We start from the raw sequence: 22,646 nt of genomic DNA on the forward strand, positions 1-22,646 counted from the left end.
TCTGTTGATATGTTGCTTTGGACGTATTAGCCAATCAGATGGGAGCAAATGGAAGTAAGAGGTGACTAGTTTACCAATCAAATATGTCCTAAATGACATATACTGTATTTTGCATATAGGCATCTACTGAATCAAAAGCTTTGTATTGTATGCATAATCCCAGTAACTCAGTAAATGCAATGTGTGATGCAATGTAATGAGCAAGCCTCTTCACTGCCAAATATACTGCTATTGACTGTGCCTGTGATTTCACCTCCTATTGTAATATGTTCTGTGGCTGATTGTATTGATGGTCTTGGCCACCACCCATACACCTTAAACTCGTAATACAGCTTGTGCCGGCTTTTGCCCCCAAAACAAAGGATAATCAAAGAAAGGTTATACACTGTCAAAAGCAGACGACCAGGTCAATTCATATACTTGAAAGTGGAATGTTTTTATATGTTACTGCACAGGGTTGTCCAAAGAATATGCCTTAAGTGATGCTGTTACACAGATGTCACTGTTTAGCTCAAGTCACTCATTTTATGGACCAATGAGAACGAAGAAACCATTTAACTATGAGGGGAAGAAATGTTGTTTGTCTGATTGAAGCAAGAGAAAGATGAAATAATTGGATGTAGGACTACTGTCTGTTGTTTAAAGCTTTGTTTACATTATTAATATATTCTATCAACCCCATAACAACTGAGGGGTTACTGATATTTTTTAGTCTCGTGTAACTTTTACCATTATATTTTGGTCATAATGTCTTTTCTGCATTTTGTGTTTTGCAAAGGCAAGAAGAATCTACCTAGATGTGTTCTTACCATGTGTTTGTATCCCTCCCTATTCTTGTGTTGGATTTTTATTGAAAATGAAAATCAGGTCCATGAGGGATTCTTATTTATTTGACAAGCATTTTGGACTGATAATCATATTGAAGTGTAATATTTGATTGCATGCTGAGCTCGCTTAAATCAAGGGAGTGTGTCCTCTTCGAAACCATCCATGAAGGCTTTGCACAAGACCCAAGCGAATGATTCTTATATCTACTGAATGTTATGGGGGTAGGAAATGTGAACTTGCACTATACAACTTGCCAGCAGCAAAAATATTTCCCAATAAGCAAAACAATGAAATTAAGCTCCCCAAACCCAACAATTACTCCGTATGTAAAAGACAGACACTGGTGATCAGAACCTTTCATACTCATCAAACTCCAATGGCCCATAGAAGGTGTCTTTTTTGATAATTAGTCGAACACCTAACCTATTATGCAACTTGCTTCTCACAATCTTCACTGAAGTGTCAACTGTTGTGAGTTGTGATAACTGTGTGCAGCCCAGTGATGCCCCTGGCGTCTGGGTGATCTACCTCATGTTTACCATTGTGGTTGCAGGCTGTGAACATATGACTTTGGAGCCATGCTTTTGTTGTTGGAAATTTATGAATGTAATAAAAAAAAAACGATGTCTAAAATAATTAGGGTGTTATTGTGTTGTGCTTTCCCGTGAAGCAGGTGAATATTTGAAGAGATGAAAAGGTGTGTTGCAAATGCATGGTTAGAAAGCTTAAACAGCAGCGTTAAAAATGCATGTGCGGCCCTGTCTTTGGCCTGTGATTAATAATCCTCTGTGCACATACTGACTGGAATAATCTGTTCCTTACAAAAGATTTGGGCCTCTAGCTTGTTGTATATTAGCAAAATCTCCCTCTCTCTCTCTCCCTCCCTCCCTCTCTCCTCTGTATGTCTGCATTTCCATTCAATCCCACATCCATCGTTTGTTTTTTTTTGCAACACAGTAAATCCCAGTATCTTAAAATCACATATTCTATGCCCACGCTGATTTTTCAAGGACCTCCTCTTCTGTTAATTCTCCCATCTCAAACACCTCTGTGAAGCATCGCCCTGCTGCTTCAGCATAGGCTGCAGCCTGTAGTATGTCCCCAGAGTTTTGCCTGGCCACCTTTGCAATGATTCAGAATGACCCACTCGTTGTCAAGAGCGTAGATGGCTTTTTAATGGATGCGGGGGGGCTTTTCTGGCTTCACTGTAAGGGCACAGGGGCATTGTTGGTCCGTGGACGGTACTATTTTAGCTCCTGTAATATTAGAACACACTTTTCATCAACCTCCAACCCCTGTGTGGTCTAACACCAGGCTATTTTCAGCCAGCTGCAGTCAGGCTGGGATAAGGGAGAGGAGGCGAGAAGCGCTGGCATGCTGATTCCTGCACCTCATAATTACTCTTCAGGGAAAAGTAGCAAGATATTGTGCACAAAGCCAAAAGAGGCTCTTCTCTCTAAAGACTTTGGATGCCCCAAAGCGGTTCATTTGTGGCAAACTGGGGAATTTCAATGTTTAAAAAGAGGGCAAGGGGTTAATTGACTCCTTTATGAATACAACCATACAGTATGTAGGCCTATAGAATGTCTTTCTTTGGCAGCACACCTTCCTCTCAGATTATGTGGATAGTTATGATGTAACTGTAGATACACCTTCTTTTCCTAGATCATTTTTTTTTCATCTGCGCTTTTAGCTGCTTTTACCACAAAGCCTGAGAAGGAAAAAGACAGAGTGTCTCCTGATAATTCCCTCTGACATATTTTTTTTCAGTTATTCAGTCCTCAGGCAATGTGGTACTTAACATTAAACCACTTTCAAACACTGACATGATTAAACACATGTTACTGTGCCACACTACTGTAAAAGAACACATTTTTTTTTTCTATATTTCATCTGAACATGTAGAGCGCTGCTGGCTGAGTGAGATCCATCAGATGTGGTATATTCACACACATAAGTAGAGATACTGAAACATCTGTAATGGAGGGATTGTTGCGACAATAACATCCATTGTGGTAGATAGAAACCAAGAGTAAATTACTCATCCCTCCTGCCAATCCACTCTAATTACTCTTAGCCTTCCATAACCATCAAGCTGAAACAAACACCCATCTGTCTGTGGGCTTATTGGGGGGGGGTTGGGGTGAAGGTGAGGAAGTGGAAGTGGAAGGCTGGGGATTATAGTTTGCCTTTGGTAGATCAGATCCACTACTGCAGCAGAGCATATCCTATCAGTGGCTGAGCCCAGGAGCGCGGAGCGAGTCGATTCCGGTGACTAAAACCCAGTGTTGCCGCATGTGAAGCAAGAGAGAGAGAGAGAGAGAGAGAGAGAGAGAGAGAGAGGGAGTGTGACAGATACCTCCTGACCCTGTGACACACTGGTCATATGGTAAGCTAGCTGCACTGGAAACCTGTCAAATATCTGGCCTTCGGGGGACGCTTCAATGTCAAAGAGGGTGAAGCCCTCTGTGGATGTGAGCTTAACGCGTCATGTGACTGATGAGCTTCTAACTGAGCAGTCCGGAAGCACTCTTAACAGGATTGCTGTGCTTTAGCTAAATGCATAAAAACCACACTGATAGAAAGAGAGGAAGAAAGAAAGAAAGAGAGAAAGAAAGAACGAAAGAAAGAGAAAGAAAGAGAGAAAGAGAGAACAGAGGATACCGTTGATGCTGTACAACACAGAATGAGAATTGCTGACAATTGGCCATTGCAGTCAATTATTCTAAGCCACAGTACATGGTCAATCAAGCAATCCAATAGGCTGAGTAGAGAAAACGCATTACAAGCAAAAACACTGGAGACTGCAGACAAATGGACCTATACTCTATTTAATAATTTATTAAATACAGCATAATACACTCATGTTGATAATGTGCATATACTAGTACTTATACTATACAGACATTTTTTTAATTTTAAAATCTTATTGCTGCACATGTGAAATAGAATGTATTTTTTTTTCTTCTTTTTATGTAATATATAAAATGAAATTCAATATATACTATGAAAAAAAAACAAAAAAAAACACAAACATGTCCCTTGTGCTACAGGTTACGAAGTGTTGTTAGTCGTAAGGTTCAGGACATGATGACGTTGATGAGACACATGCTATTCAAATGGACACTTGGCAGAACAAACGAACACCAAAATTCCACAGGAACAGGAAAATCAAAATCCCTCACGCAGTGCCATCGCTGAAAGCCAGGCTGCCAGTTCTGTTCCTGCTTCATCAATGCCAACTCATACGCGGTAGCCAGCTCCTTGATCATTGTTGGCTGAAAAAAAACACAAAAGCCTGGCAACCCGGTTCCATTCACGATACTACGCATCTCGTAAAGCACCAACAACCCCCTTTGTACGCCTTCTTTTCCTTCTTATGTGCATTACTTCATTCACATCACTGTATCTAGCACCCTCGGACGTACGAACAGGTTAAGACTTGGTTAGATCCCCAACATCACGACAAAGAAAACCTTGTGGAATTTCAATACTGGCCCGCTCAGCCTTTGGGATATACTTCCATATATCTAATGAAATCAAGTGCCTTGCATTAAGGAATTAGAGGCATGGTAGTATCAACTAAAATAGTGCAATTTCACATTCCTTGTCATTAATGAATTATTTTCCATATCATACATTTGTAGAACTATTTGGTGTGCGTAAAGGTAGAATGTGTGAATAAAAAGTGCATGCAGAAGACTTCAAGAAAACAGATTATGTTGACTGGCAAGTAACATCTACCTTAAAATGAGCAAATGAGCAAATATTAACTGAAAGAGAATGACAGTGACAAAACTCTTCACAGGAAGGAAGTATGAGTAAATAAATCCCTGAGGGCTAAAAATCCTACTGATATGAGTTGTAAAGGATGGATGGAGATGGTTGAAATTACTCATGTTATACAGTACTTCTGTTAACTTAAAAAACAAAAAATCATTGCACAAGGTAATCACACAATCTTTTAGCTAGCTAATGCAACTAAACAAGATGAGGGCAGATTCAGCTTTTCAACACTGACAAGAACAGCTATGCTTGCTTTTTCAATAAGCATACCATTGATTGCATGGCTACATACATTGAGTTATTAAATGTATGGAGGAATAAATAAGCGGATGTTGAATGTTGCACGAACAAATGTTTGCATTCAACATGATGTGCCCTTCAAATGAGAAAGAATGTTTTTTTGCTTGTGGCAGAAGATTGGGAAAGAAGTGGAGAGGGCAATAATGAAAGGAAGGAAGGAAGAAGGGAAGGAAGGAAGGACATAAAAAAGAAAGGCATAAATGGATTAAGTAGAAAAGGAAGTGAGGCAGAAATGGCTTAGGTAGAGAAGGAAAGAAGGAAGCAAGGAAGTACGGAAGTGAGGCAGAGAGGGATTAGGTAGAGAAGGAAGGAAGGAAGGAAGGAAGGAAAGAAGGAAGGAAGGAAGGAAGGGAGGAAGGGAGGAAGGAAGGAAGGAAAGAAAAAAACAAAGGAAAAGGTGATTAGGTAGAGAACGGGCAATTTAAGGAATAAAGTAAGGATGGAAGGAAGAGAGGTAGGATGGAAGGAAGGAAGGAGGAAGTAAGGAAGGAAGGAAGGAAGGAAAAAATCAATGCATAAAGGGATTAGATAGAGAAGGAATGATGGAAGGAAGGAAGGAAGGAAAGAAGGAAGGAAGGAAGGAAGGAAGGAAGGAAGGAAGGAAGGAAGGAAGGAAGGAAGGAGAGAGAAGAAGGACAGAAGTCAAAGGAGAGGAAGAGGTTTTGGAAGTTGTCTTATCAGGACATGTCTGTGAGCCGGCTGCCTTGCTCGATGACCGCCTTGGCAAACTGCTTGAAGACCCGGTCCATGTAGGTGCTCTGCCGAGGCCACAGGCCCTCGAGGAAACCAATATGGCCGCCGTGACATGTGATGAGAAGGGCCAGGTTGGGGTTCTGCTTCACAGTCTCCACTGGGATGGCTGCAGACAAAACAAAGCATTCAGGTCCTGTCCTCAGATTTTAGGACTGTGGACTAGTTTTCCATTCCTAATGCCGCCTCATTATTTCTTTTTCCACCCTCTTTTAAAGATACGGCTTGATAGTGTAGTAAAGTTGTACAGGATAACTTGTTTTTTAACAGTTGGTCTCTCCTCTGGTATCAATTATATATGCAGACGTGCCGGTGGCTGGGACTCACCGTGAGAGGGAGAAAAGACGTCATCAGCAGCGTTCAGACACAGCATTGGCACCTGCACAGACTTCAGCCTGTGGATTGGACTGGCATCGCGGTAGTAGTCGTCATTGGTGGGATACCCAAACATTATGGAGGTGAACCTCTCGTCAAACTGGCGGATGGTCTTTGCCTGTACGGATCGGTTAACATACAGTGAGGTAAGTAAGGCAATCTTGGTTCAAATGACAGTTACCTCATGGGTTAGTAGTGTGTCGCTGAAAATAATCCCTACCTTCATGACGTGATCTATGTCGTAACTCTTCTCAAGCACCGGTCTGTGTCTGGAGGGGAGAAAAAACACAACTGTCACCCGTTGCTGACAGGGGAAATGGTTTGCGTAGCTCTATTAATGTTTCAGCAACACTTGACCCATGGAAAAGTATTGCAAATATGATGAAAAAGTAGAGTCTGCACAACTGCAAATCAGCTCCCAGTGATTTATTAGTCATCATTGGGAGCTGATTTGCAAGTGTGTGCACTCTACTTTCTCATTGTCATTTTTTCTGTCCTGCACCTGCGTTGATTTATTTGCATGTGCATGTTCTACCGTTCTTAAAGTATTGTAAGTGCACAGCAACACTTCATGAAAGTACTTCATGTAAATCTCCCTCATACATAATGTGCTTACAGGGATGTAACACAATGAAAGTACAATTAAGTACAAGCTTCTAAGTGGTACTCTTATTATTGTGCACATATATTACCACAGGTTAAAACACAGGTTTTTAAATATTGTGGGTTTTTTTCATCGGGTAACACTATAACTACTACTACTAGTATTAAGCCAACCCTTTTAGCATCATATAAAAAAGCAAATATGAAGGAGGGACTGAATTTATAGTGTAAAATAATGGCAAAAGGCAGCAGAGAGAGAGCATTCCTGGAACGTGGCCAGACTAGTTATCCAAACTCTGTGCCCCCAAACTCCCAGCACCCTCGCCCCTGCCGCCACCATCTGGGCCGGGCCGGGCCGGGCCGGGTGCTGGGTGCAGGGCACTAGTGGCTAATCTGGGTTAATCCCACTCTGGTCCCAGCGGACCTGTCTACAGAGGCTTGCAGGCAGCTGGTGAGGTAGGAGTTGAAGAGGAAACGGTCCAGGGGTTTCTCCAGCGAGGCGGTGCACTCGAACACGTCCCAGCCTGCCGAGAAGACCACAACCCCCTTCAGACAGGTTTCCCGCCCCTTGCGTCCCAAGTAGTTGGCCAGCATCATCCTGAATATGGAGGGACAGAGGGGACAGAGGATGGGACAGAGGGAGGGAGGGAGAGAGGGAGGGTGGAGGGATAGACAGGGGAAAAAGAGAGGGATTGGGAGATGTTCCATTTTTGACCAATCCTTCACTTCATGGGATTAGCGCTGTGCAGCAAAACACCATCTTTGGCATGGGGCACTGACAGGCTGAACTACTGGAACGATATTAAAGCATGCACATGTCCAAACCGACGTCCAACAACAACTACAACTAACACACAACATCCATAACAGGCTGAATATATAATATGCTTTGATTTAAAGCTGCACAAGGCAAGATTTTTACACAAAAAGACATCCATCTTATCAGCCTAAATCACAAAGTGGGGATACAATAGAGAAGAGAGTCCAAATCCCCCATAACTGAGACCCTGTAGATTTATTATTTATCTATTTGCCCATATGAAATTTCTAATAAAGTCATTTCTCTGCCCACAGGAAATATTGAATCAAAATTTGAGAGCAAAATACAAACTGTTTCGCTCTGTCCAGATAAAGCTAGACTCACCAACATTAGATCTTTTGCCTCTCTTGTCCCTCTGGAAACCGTTAGTGCAAAGCGATCACAGACCCGGCCAGGTTGGTAAACACGAGCGTACTGTGTGCAGTTTACTAACATCAGGTTACATAAATTCTAGGTAAGTCCAAATTTTTCAAACAGTTCCCTCTTGCTGGCATGTGGAGCTGCCAATGTGCGAAGTTGCCTCGTGCAGCTTTAAAGCCACATTCTGGGATTTGTTAGAGATATCATGAGCACTAAATGGGCTCATTACTCATTCCAGCGGCTGCACCTCACTGTGAAGTGACAGGTCAGTATTAACAGTCTTAGTCAGCTGGTAGTGAAGCGCTCCATTACCCGCCCATGGAGACTCCGGCAGCCATGACTGGAGCAGCTTCGTTGGTCCTCTGGATGTGCTCGATGACGGCCTCCAGGTCCTCTGTGTTGGCAGCACAGTAGGTTCTGGGAGTCTGGGTGGGGCGGGAAGACAAGGCAGTCACTCTTTCTTTCTCTCTTAACACTACAGCGAGAACTAGACTTGGAAAAACATCTCAGTAAATTGAAAAAAAAAAAAAATAATGAAAAAAACTGAGACCAATCTGATGCCTGTCTCTAAAACTGACTGAAATAAAAAAAATAAAAAAAATATATTCTTTGCAGTTCTCCTTCTATCTTTTGACCATTACTTAGAGAGGACGGGAAATGTTCCTCAAGTCATGAATTAGCCCAAATCAAGTACTGTATTAAACTACTACAGCCATCCAACTATTTTCTGTGGGTATATGCACAAATCAGAATACTTCTAATAATTCTACTCTTATCCTACCCCAATAGCAATATTCAGACACAGAATGGGAGCAAGAACTGGGCATATCAACTTACACCACTATAGTGGGGTAGAATTTGGAAACACTCAACATCACTGTCCAAATGTGTAATATTCTGAGAAATACAAACGGAAAATATTGCATAGAGCACACATTACCCCCTCTAGACTTCCTAAATTATAGCAATGGGCGCCCTTGCAACAAAACGCACAATTCTTTTGAATTGGAAAGTCAGGAAAGGTAGTTGTTTTAATATGAATAAGTCGTTGGAGGATTTCCTGAACCTTTTAAGCATGGAAAAGGCAGCATCCTCTCTCCAATCTTTTGATCGGGGAGGTAATGGCTTATGGAACACAATGAGGTCATTTCTGGACTCACAACATTTTGCACTTCTCCCTATATAACCCAACATGGACTTTATTGGACGCTTTTGTTTTGACCTGCCTTTGCAGCAGTGTAATAAATGGGGGAAGGGAGGAAAAGGGGAAAAAAATAATAAATAAATAAATAAATAAAAACCTAAAACATTCATTTGAAAATTAAGTGATACTAAAAATGTAAAAGTTTTAAAAATAAAATAAAAACTAATAGTAATTGTAAAACTGTAATAACCCTGAAAGGGATTATACTGTATGTCTGTAAGTCAATAACACACTATGTTGCAGCACTTTGCTTTGCTTGGACCCAGCTGGAGAATATTAACATACACACAGTCTCCCTCGCTACATACTATGAGTAGTGGAGTGTATTTTCATTGTGAGAAATGTGAGGCCTCATACTACAAATGGCTGAACCAGGAGCATTGCTATTTACAGTAAGAGATGAAGAAGTACTAGATAAAGTGGACCTAAAGACTACATCAAGCCCTCTATTAGGCTGCAGAAGAACCTTTCTCAGCTAATGGTATTTTCCAACATAAAGACGATTGATTAATGCAATCATTCTTCTGATTCTGTACATTAATGCAATATCTTCTAACAGTAAAATTAACATATGGATATGGTCACCAAAGTTAGGACTGATAAAAACACAAACCATAATGACGCAATGAATCATTTCTATTATTGTGACCATGATTCGTTTTTTTTTTTTCAGAGGACACTATGAACACAGTGCAGCAAATTGCTGCTGTCTTCATGAGCTGTTGTATTTTGCATAGCCACAGGTGGGAAGCTCTTCTCCAGTCTGATGGATGTGTCACATGCTAACACTCCAGAAAAGCAAGCGTGACAGTGAAAGACCAGCCAGGGAAGAACTCAGTATGAGGCTCAACGTCTAAATCTGTGCATGTTTATACAGAACATTTACACAGAACTCTATGATCTATATGTTAAATAAAATGTGTTTTGCAGTACAATGTTTGAGCAACGATGCCACTTTTCAGCTAATCTTGATAAATACTGTGTTATTACTGTTTAACAGGGAATTTCTAGCTAAGATAATTGCACTATGAAAACTTTACAGTGGTTTATGCCGTTGGGGAAATGGGGAAAATCCCTTCCAACTTGAAACAATTTGTCAGGCAGAGCAGGTTACTTAACATAGGCTACACAACAAATCAGCTCTTACTTGGAGGAGTCTATTTAACAAGGCCCATTTCTCAGGATGCTGTTGACTCTCTTGAGCTACGGTGCTTCATTAAAATTCAAGCAGAATCTCAAGGCAAAGTAAATTCTTGTTTTCTACACTCCAGTTACATCCCTCTGAAGTTGTGGACTTCACAGTGACGCCACCACAGCAGAACTTACTAAAGCACACTGACTGACAAGCGCTGAAATCTGTACAAGGTTTTCGGGGAAATTCATTTAATCTATATTCAGATCTTTGAGCAGAAGTAGACAGCCAACAGTTAGGATCTAGATACACATTTTAACTGACTCAACTTATACTGCAAAGCTACTGTATAGCAAAAAGTACGGTAATTGCTCTTCACAAGGTCTAGAATTAGGGCACTAGCACTTAGAAGAGTCTTTGAAGCGGGGGCATCTTTCACACAGCAGGCCATTCTACAGCACTGGCCTATTTAAACAATGGACAGTATTCACACTAACCGGCCACAGAGGAAACATTCACAAGAGTGTATAAATGCTAAATAATTTGCATAAAATATAGCACAATTCCCCAGCTGAAACGAGGGAGAAAATTCCCTCCTTACAACCACCACTTGATACAGTGCCAAGGTTACAGAACTCAAAACCTTTTTTTTCTTAAATTTGAGTACAGCTGAGCCCACCAAATTCTGGATATGACCTAGAATACATCTTTGAATCAACTTCAGCAAACTGAGTCACATTCAACACTTTGCTCAAGCACCGCATTCACTCATTTTAGAGTGTCTTTCAGAATAATGTGCAGCTGAGGCCGAGTGAGTGAATACGAAGACACAGACAGTGGCAAGACATAGACCAGCCATTGATTCAGATTAGCATTTATCAAGAGGAACATTGGATGGATTGTGGGTAAACCTTGCCTGTAAGAAAACACCATTTGTGCACTGGATGAGATCTTTGCGTGACAGTGACGGTATGATTAGATCAGGCCGATGCTGTCGCTTGTAAAGACCGTGCCTCTGTTCAAAAGCGAAGGCGTAAAGACAGAGAGGAGAGACATGAAACGCAGTGGGCATACTATGTCCAAGAGCTCAGGCTCATTTTGTTGGCTAAATATAACTGGGAGCAAGAGGACGGATAAAGCCAGGTGTCAGAACTGCACGTGCTCGACGAGGTCATATTTCTGTGGATCGGCATTAAAATACACTATCTATCCACCTGCAACTTAATCCCTGCAGTGTAACAACATTGTCTGTGCAGCGTCCGCTTAGGCGGCTCCCTGTGGGCTGCGTGACACGTGTGCAGCAGACATGCTTTGAGCCGGATGAAGCACTGAAAAGGACAACTCTACTAGGAAGCTGTCATACTGACAAATGGAAAAAGCCGACTGCCACTGGCAAGTCCCTTTTGTCCTTTTTACCCCGTACACATGTCTGCCTTTCTGGGTAGGGACAAAACAAAATGGCAAGTAAAGAATTACGGGTGGATAAATCTAAGCCTAATTTGTGAGAAATGTTCAATTCTTACCAATAGCGTTTCACCGGAGACCCCTCTATTGTTGAACACCACACACCTGAAATACACAAAAACACATGTTCTCATCAATTCTTATATTTCCTAAGTGATTGCTTGAATCACTACATTCTGTTTTTGTAACTCTTTATAGTAAACGCAAGGCTTTGCTATTTAATCAAATGCAAGCGTGCATGGCAATAGTACGTTTCTAAGCCTGGGTGAGCTTGTGTGTTTGTCACTAGTAAGTTAACTGACTTCCAAGAGAGCGTCCAAAGGAACACAGTGCCCCAAATTCCTTTTTACAAATGTTCTTCACTTTAAAAACCACTGAGCGGGGAATATGATGAGATATGCAAAGAGGCACAGCTGTGTGGATAGCATTCTGTTTGTACTGTAGAGCAAAGGCATCAGCATCCCTCCTCGCCCCACATCTCTCGCTAGTCATCTATTATCTGGTGGAGTCAGACCTGCTGTTTCTATCGGTGTAACTCAGCAGTAGGGCGGGGCTAGATAGGGTGCTGGGTGAGGGGGGGGCGCTTATGTACACTCACTGCAGCATAGACTAGGAAGCTGGTCTGGGCTAAGCTGCAAAGCTTGTACCAGGATAAGCTGTAATTCATTAAGCTACATAGACAGGGGCGAGGGGTGGAAGATGCTGAGTTTGCCTGCTCTCTTCCCATGCCTTCCCCCGGTCTGGCTGAAAGAATGAGTGCAGTGAACACAGAATGGGCCTTTTGGAAAGGGAGACGGGGGAAAAACTGCCTCCCTCTGCATCTTCTTGAAGCTTGTGCAATGTTTGGCTATTTACAAAGGCAGCGCTGGACACAGAGAGCTTGGCTGCCCACTTTCTTTGTGCGCTTGCTCACCTGAAGTAACCCCTAGCCCCACTCACACATACACCCATTATATAAAAGTCACAAGATCATTACAATAGCGGATGTTGGGTTTTACCTCACAAGTCGATATCGGAATCATTGCTAGAGCAATTATTCTGATTTGTGACTTGTACTGATTAGAAAAAAAACAGTTTTCTACATGAATGGCAAATTAAAACATAAGGCACAGAGTGTGTCAATGGCTCTGTGTGCACAGTGCTGGACTGGAGCCAGTGTCTCCGGCCAAGGCCACCCACCTATAGCCCAGATCCCGGCTCTGTTGGACCATGTGTAGGATGTAGGACTCTCGGCTGGTGCCGGTGAGGCCGGGGAGAAGGAGCACTGTGGGTCTGGTGGCCGGGTCGGGATGAGAGGGGCTGTCGTCGTTGTCAAACCAATCCAAAGAGATCTGTCCTCCATCTGCTGCCTTAATGAGCTCACTGCAGAGACAAGCGGGACACACAACTCAGCAACAAAGATCTTTCCGACCATCACCTTCTATCCCTCCGTATCTCCCTCTATCTCTCTTTCTCTCTCAAACACATACACAGGTCCAAACTGCTATGAACGATAAGTACAGTGCATCATATTAAATGGTGGTTTTCAACTGTTAAAATCTACCTAAACTTACAAACATCCAGCAGAAACAAACGTTATTCTTTCTAGTTCAGTTCTCTGCACAATTACATTTTCAGTTTAATTCCAGGTAAAATGATGTCTCCAGTGTATCAATCACAAGCATTGTCAAAGGGAATTTGATATATCAGTAGAGAGGTCCCTGTGCACTGCTCGCTGACAGCTGCTTCATTTCCCTTGTGATCATCCTGTCAGTGTGCTTTGCAAGACACAGCAAGTTAAGATAAGGAGGAGGGCATTGCACCAGTGGATTCTTATGGTGAATCAATTTCTGGGCTACAAACCTAGCCTGGCAGATGAGGTCATTCAGTCCCAGTGCTATCCATCTTAAAACCTACAGTGCGCACACACAGCAGTGAGCCAACTTGGCCAGCCTGTGGTAGAGACATCGGCATGAAATTACAGAACCGCCATGAAATATGCACCTGAGGCTAGACTTGAAAGTCAGAGAGGGCCAATCCTGAGTGACCAACCCACAGAGTGGGTGGAGACCTCTTTTATAGACATGCTAATCCTCTCATCGGACGACAAGATGAGTGGAATTTCACTCAGACAGCCTCGGACAAATTGGAGCTTTCAGGGTCTCCGTCCTTGGGTAAACCTTGGGTAACTTGATTATGGGTAGAGGTCCTGTCTCCCCTGAGGGAAATGTGATAATAACCTCAGTGAATGTCATCAGTCTTACCAGGTTTGATAGCAGACAGGTGGTCTAGGATGGACACAGTCCCTGTGCATTATGGGAACATTTATCTCCTTGATTAGGGAGACAGCAGACAGTCAAAGGCAAAGGTAGAGTCAATGTCCTTGGGAGAGACATCGCAGATGACCGGTCCAACAATTGTGGGCAAGAATTCATAGCGTATTATTTTGCTGACAGAGCAACAAAGACAACCAAGACACACTGAGATTCAATAATCATGATCAAGTATTTGTCCAAGTGCCAATTTCTGAATATAATGCAGCAGTGAAAGCTACATTTTTGAGGACAACTCTTGTTGAAAACACTTGTTCTGAGTATTGTTTTTTTTGGTACTAGTTGACCACACTGCACACTGTGAAATTAGGAGTTTTGTACTCCATATTTCTTCCTGAGAACCAAACATAGCCCTACATATATGTAACTCTGCCATGCTTTATATATGTGACCAGACACACAGAATGGGACAACAGGGGGATCCATGGCACAGGTCAGTAGTTGACTGCCTTATAGAGGTACAGTATTCTGGCAGTTTTGGGGATTGAACCTATGACCTGCCAATCATGGGATGGACTCTCTGCAATAGTCATAAGGGTCTACAGTTTCTTATTAAAGTTAAACGGAGTACACCCAAAAGTTGCTGAACAGATCCAAATTCACCTCCAGCTAATACCAATACTGATGATGCATACACCCTTCCTACCACTGTTTTAATTAATTTCAATCCACTTAATGTATGCAGGGGGCATGGAATGCGCTTCCCATTAATCTTCAACAGAATGTACATTATCTTGGAGCAGCCAGGGCGGCCGGAGCCAGCATCATGGCACAAAAGACCTCTTTCACCTCTGAGCCTTTGAGTCTTTCTTGGCTAAGAACAAGAGCGGGATTTATTTCCAATTGTGAAACCTGTATAAAAGGAATCAAGGAAAAGGAAATGGCAGTCCCTCAGTGACCAAGCCAATTTCTTATGCTTCCTAGTAAACCTGTGCATAATAGGAATGGGATTATTCTATAGAAAAACAGCAACGAGCTTTCCTGTAAATCAAACATTTACTGTACTATGTCAAATGTGACCTTCGTAACTCACATGCATCAAGCTTATGTCTAATAGGACATGAACTCTTTGAGGTCGCCTGTTGCACAAGTTTACCTTCACATTTGAACCAGGGAAAGCGTGTCTGCTTGCAAAATGAAATGAATTCTAATTTTGAAAGAAACTGTTATGCTGTAATTTTTAATTGTAGACGCATGTCAGTCTCTGTGTTCTGACTGAGGACTTACTTTCTGTAGCTGACCCCGGGTTTGGCTGTGACAAAGGGTCTCAACAGCGTTTGGATGCGGCTCTCCCAGCACCAAAAGGTGGGGTAGTAGGTCTCTGACACCACCGGACATTGTTCCCTCAGAAACTGGTAGAACTTCTTACCCCCCGAGATGAGCTCTGGCTTCTGTAAAACAGAATTGAACGAGGTGTGCTATAGGTTTAAGAATGGCACTGTCAGACGATTGAAAAGTTAACAGGTTAGTAAAAGTAAACTGTTGAGGTGTTAGAAATGAAAGTTGTTGTTTTTTTTCCTCTGGGACTAAGTAAAGGGTTAGGGTCATGATATCCAATTAGTTGAATTTTTTTAGGAACCCTTTTGTTATTATTTCTGACTGCCTACCTCAATTTGAAAGTGACAATACAAAACTGTATATCCACCAATGAAATAAAACATTTCTAGTTCTACACTGTGCTTTAGTATACTATGCTTGCTGCTATAGATGAATACTTGTCTTACACCTGTCTATACATATTGCATAACATGGTGAGCTACATTTATACATTCCTGTCTCTAGGCCTATTTACATGGAATTACATTAAACCCCCTGCTGCAGACATCAACGCTTTGAAAACATACTAAATACTTAACAATATGTAGGCTATGTGTGAGATATTCTCAGGCATGATGAGAATTTGAGCAGCCGATTGTAATGGAAGGCAAGGTTGTTACTGGGAATGACCTATAGCCCATTGACCGCACAGATATGAGGTCAGCATCATAAGCTTTTATACTTGAACAAACTGACTGATAAGACAGTATAGGCTTGCATTAGCACTGCACGTTTAAAATGGATAGCTACTGCATATAGTTGCGCAGTGACCTATGATGAATTTAACTGTCTAGATTTGTTGTATAATGTGGAAGCTTACCTGTTTTTAACCTGCTGTCATTCTAGAGCAGGTTAGATAAAGTTGTTCTGACTGGTAACGTAGGATTCAATTCAATTCAATTCAATTCAATTCAATTCAATTCAATTCAATTCAATTCAAATCTATTCTATTCTGCTCTGTTCTATTCTATTCTATTCTGTTCTGTTCTATTCTATTAGGTTACATTCTGTGTTCAAATTCAACCATTTTATTATTGTAACTTACATTTTTCAATGTATATGATTATTCATTAGATATAATCATATTATTACAACATTGTGAGCTTGCCTGATCCAAACTTGCAAAATGATGGCAGCATTGCATAAGGATCCTACCGGCATCTGTGGTAGCCTAGCTTAGCCAATGCCAACCAAGTGGGCATCAAAATTTAGCAATGACTTGCGGATTGATTTAATATAATTACACTGATACTGCAATGAAATTAAATGTTGCTCGTTTCAGGTATACATGCCAATTCAAAGCTCTGGCTAACAGCACAGTCTTTTGCCTGAGATCCATCACACATGTGCAGACGTGCAGCCCACAGGGCGACAGATGCAACCTAATCGAAACCTCCATCAGCAAATGCACCGGTCGCTTCTGCGCAAGAGTGATGATGCTCCTCTATGAAAAACACAAAACACAAACGCCGGCTATACTGAACCTATCAACTGATGCTGAAGCTGTCTCTTCAAAGCAGCCGGTCAGAGACCATAAGTTACCTTCGCTACGGAAATCAAGTAGTAGCAGGTATATGCTGCGCTAAAGCCCAGCACCAGGGACAGTCCTACTCCAGATCCAAATAGACCAACTTTCACTTGATTTTCCAGATAAAGTGACAGGTCCCTTGTCAAAACGTTGAAATTGAAGTCCAGCGAGATCATTGCAAGGTCCCTGTTTTCCCCCGCACTGCAAGGACAGCGGCCGGCTCAAGCGAAAATTCAGCTGTGGATGCCTGCGCTCCCAGTGTGAAGGAGACAGTCAAGGGGACCTGATCTGGGCCGATATATATAGCGGCGGATGATGGCGCTCTTTGACCAGCTGTACTTGCAGCTCTCAGCTCAGAGTCAGACGCCACCTGCAGTCAGTAAGGCAGATGTGCAGAATGCGGAGCTATAGCTTCAGTGTCAGTCACATCAAACAATAGGTACCAACATCTGCAAAGGCATCATGTGCATCACTGGATGCCTACAAGTGATGCAACTCTTCAAAATGAACAACCCTGGGGTCATGAGTTAGGCCAACTGCTGCGGTAGCCCATAGGAGGCTAGTATCTGACAAAAAATGATGGCCAATTCAGTTACCTGGATGGATAATGGGATGTATGCATGGAGAGACAGGACTGGAAGTTCACACATAGCGCACAGAGAGTGCAGTTATACAATGAAAAAGGTCCAGTAATTCTATATTTTTTTGAAGGATAATATACAAATATCCCAGCAAAAGTATACATCTCTATAGTTTTGTCCCTAGACTAATATTCTGGAAATATTCCAGGAATATTGTAGTAATATCACAGGAGATAGATACCATAAGCTAGCCTATAAGATCAATATAAATTGACCATTAAGTCCCTAGAGCAGTATAATAAAAATTGTAGTGATTTTTCTCTGGGATAAAGGCTGTTTACATCTCTGTGCAGGATTTGGCATTGTTTTATTTTGCTGACAGAACAACAGACAGCCAAGGCACACTAAAACCCATGCAGACTTTAAGTCCACATGCATTTAATTCACATACATTACCAATTCCAGAGTAGTACACTATATAAATCGAAATGTTTAAGGGCATACAAGTTTCAAACATGATCCATGTGGCTGCTGTTCTGTGATTAATAAAATCTTGTATTTCATTTCATCCTGTCTTGGTGGACGTTGTGTCTAGTTAGTCTGGCAGACTGCACAAAGCCCAGCCTCTGTCTTTGTATTTTTGTGATCAAATAGGCCATAATTTTCTGAAACATACTGGCTGTAGACCTACACAATCTCATTAAACTGGTCAAGATTATCTATAAAGAGTAAATATCATCATCATCATCATCATCATCATCATCACCATTACCATCACCATCATCATTTCACCACCACCATCATCATCGTCATCATCACTGCAGTAGAAATCACAGACAGCTCTTAAAACTGTAGGCGATCTTAAGCCAAGTTGTATTATGGGACCTTGCAGGTGTAGGCCTAATCTAGTCCAAAATTGCAAAAGTGGTATCTGTGTACATACCACATTTGAAAATGTTGGGTAATTTTACACATTTTGGAATTACGACACCGGTCGACACTAGTTACAATTTATTAAAACAAAGGCTAGTTTGTAACGGTCACTGTATCTTCTAGAATTTGTCAATAAAGGGTAACCAAAAAGTATAGGCTAGTATCCCTAATGAAAAATCATTGTAGCATTCCTACAATATTCCTAGGGACTTATGTGTGTCTGTAGTACATTATCGTACTTTATGGTGCTTTCATGTTCTGGTATCACTGTAGGTTATGCTGTGATATTTGTATAGCATCCTTATGAAATTGATGGGGTTGATGGGATTACTACGGTTCTTGTTCGTATCTCATTGTGTTTTCATTCTGAAAATGAAAATATTAAATTGCCTCGCTGACTGTAGCAGATAATCAGTAATTTGTAACGATACCAGCCCGGGCTTGTGAGAGTCGCGGGCCTCTTCCTCTCTGCTCTCTGCTGTGTTTGCTCCGCCCGGCTGTCAGTCAAGTGACGCCACGAGACAAACAAACCGTTTTTTTCAAGCCCAATGTCTTCGTGCGTCGTCGTTTACCTCCGTGCTTACTAGCTAGTCGTTCGTCTGAACGATGATTGACAATAATGGCGACGCGTTTATTCTGAGTTGACTCCAGGGAGCCATCTGACAAAGAAAACATCTTGGATAGATTTCCAATACTTTATGCAACAACAATAAGGATAGGCTACCACCAAAAGGACTACATTTTGCCTCAACAATAAGGATTTGCTAACCTGGAAAGGATTAGCTTGCTAGCGTAACATTAGCTAGCTACTCAGCTAGCTAGCTCGCTAAGTTGAAGAGGTGGCATTCTTATGAGTGGATTGGAGGAGGGACAGCCAGATTGCCTACTAACATCTCGCTAGCTAGCAATGTGGCTACTTTCTGGGCTCGTTGGGTGATTAGTTTCTCATTTGGATAAACAATACGTAAAGGAGACGCTGGCGCGTTGTTAGCTAGTGAGAATAGTTTTGGGAAGAAACTCCGTGCTGCTCAACAGCCTCCTTGGGTAGCTAGCTGCCTAGCAAGCTAGCTTTTGTGGCTTGTCCCAGTCTCTCTCCTGTTAGGACTTGCTCGCACTTGCTTTTTTAAATTGTCCACCCGGCGCACCGGTAGCTTGCTAGCATAGATTGCTAGCTGGCTAACTAATACAGTTTGTTGTGGCATTGCGAGATAATTTCTTCAATGACCACCGGCAGGAATAACCGAGTGATGATGGAAGGAGTTGGGGCAAGAGTGATCCGCGGACCCGATTGGAAATGGGGGAAGCAGGATGGTGGAGAGGGACATGTTGGCACCGTTAGGAGTTTCGAAAGTCCAGAGGAGGTGGTGGTTGTCTGGGATAACGGGACTGCTGCCAACTACCGCTGTTCTGGTGCATACGACGTGAGGATATTTGACAGTGCTCCCACAGGTAGCTCCCTTTGATCTGTTCATTTTGTTTGTCAAGCTCAATTAAGAGTGTTTATGTGTGCAACAAAGTTATCTACAGCATGCAAGATATTGATTCTGGCTTTGCTTGCATACATTTTGACTTATTTTGACTGTATAATCGTGATGGATGTAGTTAAGAGTTTGGTTAGACAAGCAGATGAATTATATTAGCAGTGGCTGTCATGATCATGTATCATTGTGGCTTGTGACAAATCTTTGACAATTGAAATGGGGCAGGAGAGATGTTAATGCTTCACTGATACATGATGAGTGAGAGATCAGTTCAGCTTTATCCTCCTTGTGATTCAGATCACCAACAACTTGTCAGAGATGTAGGCCTATAGGCGTGTAAAGACACATCTCAGTAGGGTGTACACTGTTTTCTTATGCAAACCACCCATACAGATAATTCAATGTTAAAAGCAATTCATCACCATTTCCATGTAATTGTTCTTATTTGTGTTTTTATTTGCACCAGAACCATGGATACGCTCTGATCTGCATATCTAAACAGATACTTAAGCACTATATAATCCAAATTTGATAACGACTCTGTCTAGTACTTAACTACTGTTTCTTTGCACGCTCTCAGGCATCAAGCATGATGGGACCATGTGTGACACCTGCCGTCAACAGCCCATCATCGGGATTCGCTGGAAGTGTGCTGAGTGCACCAACTACGACCTCTGCACAACCTGTTACCATGGAGACAAGCATCATCTGAGACACCGGTTCTACAGGATCACCACCCCTGGCAGTGAGAGGTTAGTTACTCCAGCTCCACCCTGTCATCATGATCCTTCACCTTAGCCCCACCTATGATAAAAACAAACAAGGTGGATAGATAATGGCAAACGCTTCTCCCTTAGTTTGGCTTTGTGTTGCTTTATGTGTGTGTGTGTGTGTGTGTGACATTTGAGAGGCATTTTCTGAGCCCTACCTCTCAGGCAGACACAACATGTGGCTACTGCTCCTAGCCCTCTGTTGCCAGGCAACAGCTCAGCCTCGTTTTCAGATCGAGTTGCAGTGTTGTTTGGGCTAAGCCACAAAGCTGACCTTTTAAAAATAATATTTATTGCATGTATGATAAATAGGGATAATGAAAACTTTTCACTGTAGTGCAGTGTAAAACAACTCACTCTCATATAGAAGAGTATTCACTTGTGAAGTCCAACTGTGTAATAACTGCACCAGACGTTATTAGAATCTTGTAGTATAGTATATATTGAGTATATAGTATATATAAAGAACAACAGTAGACATGGTCATAGACTGGACATATCACAATTATGTAAACAGACAAGATATGGCCAAATTATTTTACACTTTCAAAGATGTTCTACACAGAGATCCAGGCATGTTAGTTGTGGTGGGAAAAAGACAGTCAGTTCTTTAATTTAAAGAACTCAGTGTATTAGTATTATTTTTGTGTAATTATGCAGACGGACAATTAAGTAAAATTGGACAAACTGCACTAAATTGTGTCGTTGCACACAATGTCAGTATTTGTGATGGGGCTTCATCCATTTTGAGTCTATTTCAACCAAACTCCATTGTGAGGTTCAGTGGACGAACGCATGGTCCAACAGCTGGCAGTCTTTTCAACTGAGTGAGACTTCATTTCCCCCGAGACAGTCATTGCATGGTAGCACACAATGGGTGCTGGAGGTCTCCCCTACTCACACTCCTCTGACGGTATGGTGTGGTGTTTTGTTATGCCACATTAGATTCTTTCACTGACTGCTGAAGAGGGAGTGGCTGGAGGCCACAAGCTGTTTGCATTGGTTAGACTTGCACTGTCCAGCTGCCATGTCTACCACCAAGGACCACATTGTTGTTAGATGGTTAGAGATCTGCCGGGTAGTTTATTAGTCTTTACCTTTTTAAATGGTTAGGCTTGTAGCTGTGCTGAAGTTTAGGTTACGATTCATAGCGTCAAAGTAAATTCTGCTTGTGGAAATTTGCATGTGACTACCTGACCAAGGGCTATTCATTTGCATTGGCAGTGCCATGATGGTTTGATATGGATAGCAGGGGTAGGAATTGTCATTAAGGTCACAGTGTGATATTATCACAAATATATTGCAATTCTTAATATTAAACACTATGTGTCATGATACACGATACTCCAATGTGTTATTTGCATATGACTGCAGTAAAAAAAAAGAAGCTGAAATAGTATTCCGGAGGGCATTAGAAAGTCAAAATCCATTTTGACATTTAGAAAGCATGCTCATGGAGCGTGGCTCACCCCTATGCTCCGGTCACTGAGCCATGGGTGCATCTGTGATTTCAATATGCTGGAAAAAGAGGTCAATAATGATTTGTCGCTCACAACTCAGACACATCATTCTGGTTTGATCTGACTGTTATTTTACTGCTATATCATCAAACATTAGGTGGCAAAGAAGCTGTTTGCTCAAGAAGACAGTTATGATAATGTGTGTTTGGGGTTGCTTTTCTAGCCTAATGTTGTACTGTGTTTCTCTGAGCCATATCCTCACTGTCTTTGAGCAGTACCTCAGTTACATTCCTAGTTGTTGTGCCAGCCGGTAGTTGTGGTGCAATGATGAGAAGAATGGGAAATTAAATGCATATTTTGGTAGATGTCTGAAGATCAGACTTTGCCATCTGGCAGTCTAACAGCTCTCTGGTAAAACACCAGCCTGTTCCCATGGTTAGAGTCATATGGCTCATGTTCTGTTGTGATCACAACTGGGAACACTTTAGGGTGCATTCACACCAAGTATATTTGGAGATTTTTTTTTGTTGTTTGTTTGTTCTTTTTCAAATTCGGACATTTACTCCTTTAATTTGGTTTGTTTGGGCAGGTGAGAACAATGCCATTTAAACTTGGCTGTGCACCAAAAAACTGCACTGAGGC

At 41.9% G+C, this 22,646-nt stretch overlaps 2 protein-coding genes across 3 annotated transcripts in view; one reads left to right on the forward strand and one right to left on the reverse strand.

Moving 5' to 3' along the window:
* Window positions 1-5,591: 5,591 nt before the first annotated feature.
* abhd3 (abhydrolase domain containing 3, phospholipase) lies at window positions 5,592-16,967 on the reverse strand. The gene is made up of 9 exons (XM_071910860.2): window positions 16,794-16,967; window positions 15,162-15,325; window positions 12,802-12,984; window positions 11,682-11,727; window positions 8,135-8,247; window positions 7,067-7,240; window positions 6,260-6,308; window positions 5,992-6,157; window positions 5,592-5,773 (listed from the first exon to the last, which is right to left on the reverse strand). The coding sequence occupies exons 1-9, from the start codon at window positions 16,953-16,955 to the stop codon at window positions 5,592-5,594; spliced, it is 1,239 nt and encodes a 412-aa protein (XP_071766961.1). The 5' UTR covers window positions 16,956-16,967.
* Window positions 16,968-18,885: 1,918 nt separating this feature from the next.
* Window positions 18,886-22,646, forward strand: part of mib1 (MIB E3 ubiquitin protein ligase 1) — a 53,822-nt gene continuing 50,061 nt past the window's right edge. For both annotated transcript variants that reach the window (XM_071910843.2, XM_071910844.2), the window contains exons 1-2: window positions 18,886-19,742; window positions 20,355-20,526. In XM_071910843.2, coding sequence (XP_071766944.1) covers window positions 19,514-19,742; window positions 20,355-20,526 — 401 coding nt within the window. In that variant the 5' untranslated portion in view covers window positions 18,886-19,513. The remainder of the gene's footprint in view (window positions 19,743-20,354; window positions 20,527-22,646) is intronic.

This window comes from Centroberyx gerrardi, chromosome 13, assembly GCF_048128805.1.
Source record: "Centroberyx gerrardi isolate f3 chromosome 13, fCenGer3.hap1.cur.20231027, whole genome shotgun sequence".
Classification (NCBI taxonomy): Eukaryota; Metazoa; Chordata; class Actinopteri; order Beryciformes; family Berycidae; genus Centroberyx; species Centroberyx gerrardi.

Coding starts and splice junctions, on each gene's coding strand:
- abhd3 (XM_071910860.2), bottom strand. CDS start 16,955: ATGATCTCGCTGGACTTCAATTTCAACGTTTTGACAAGGGACCTGTCA. Junction 11,728..12,801: donor AGCCGGGATCTGGGCTATAG/GTGGGTGGCCTT, acceptor TGTGTATTTCAG/GTGTGTGGTGTTCAACAATA. Junction 6,158..6,259: donor ACATAGATCACGTCATGAAG/GTAGGGATTATT, acceptor CGATCCGTACAG/GCAAAGACCATCCGCCAGTT.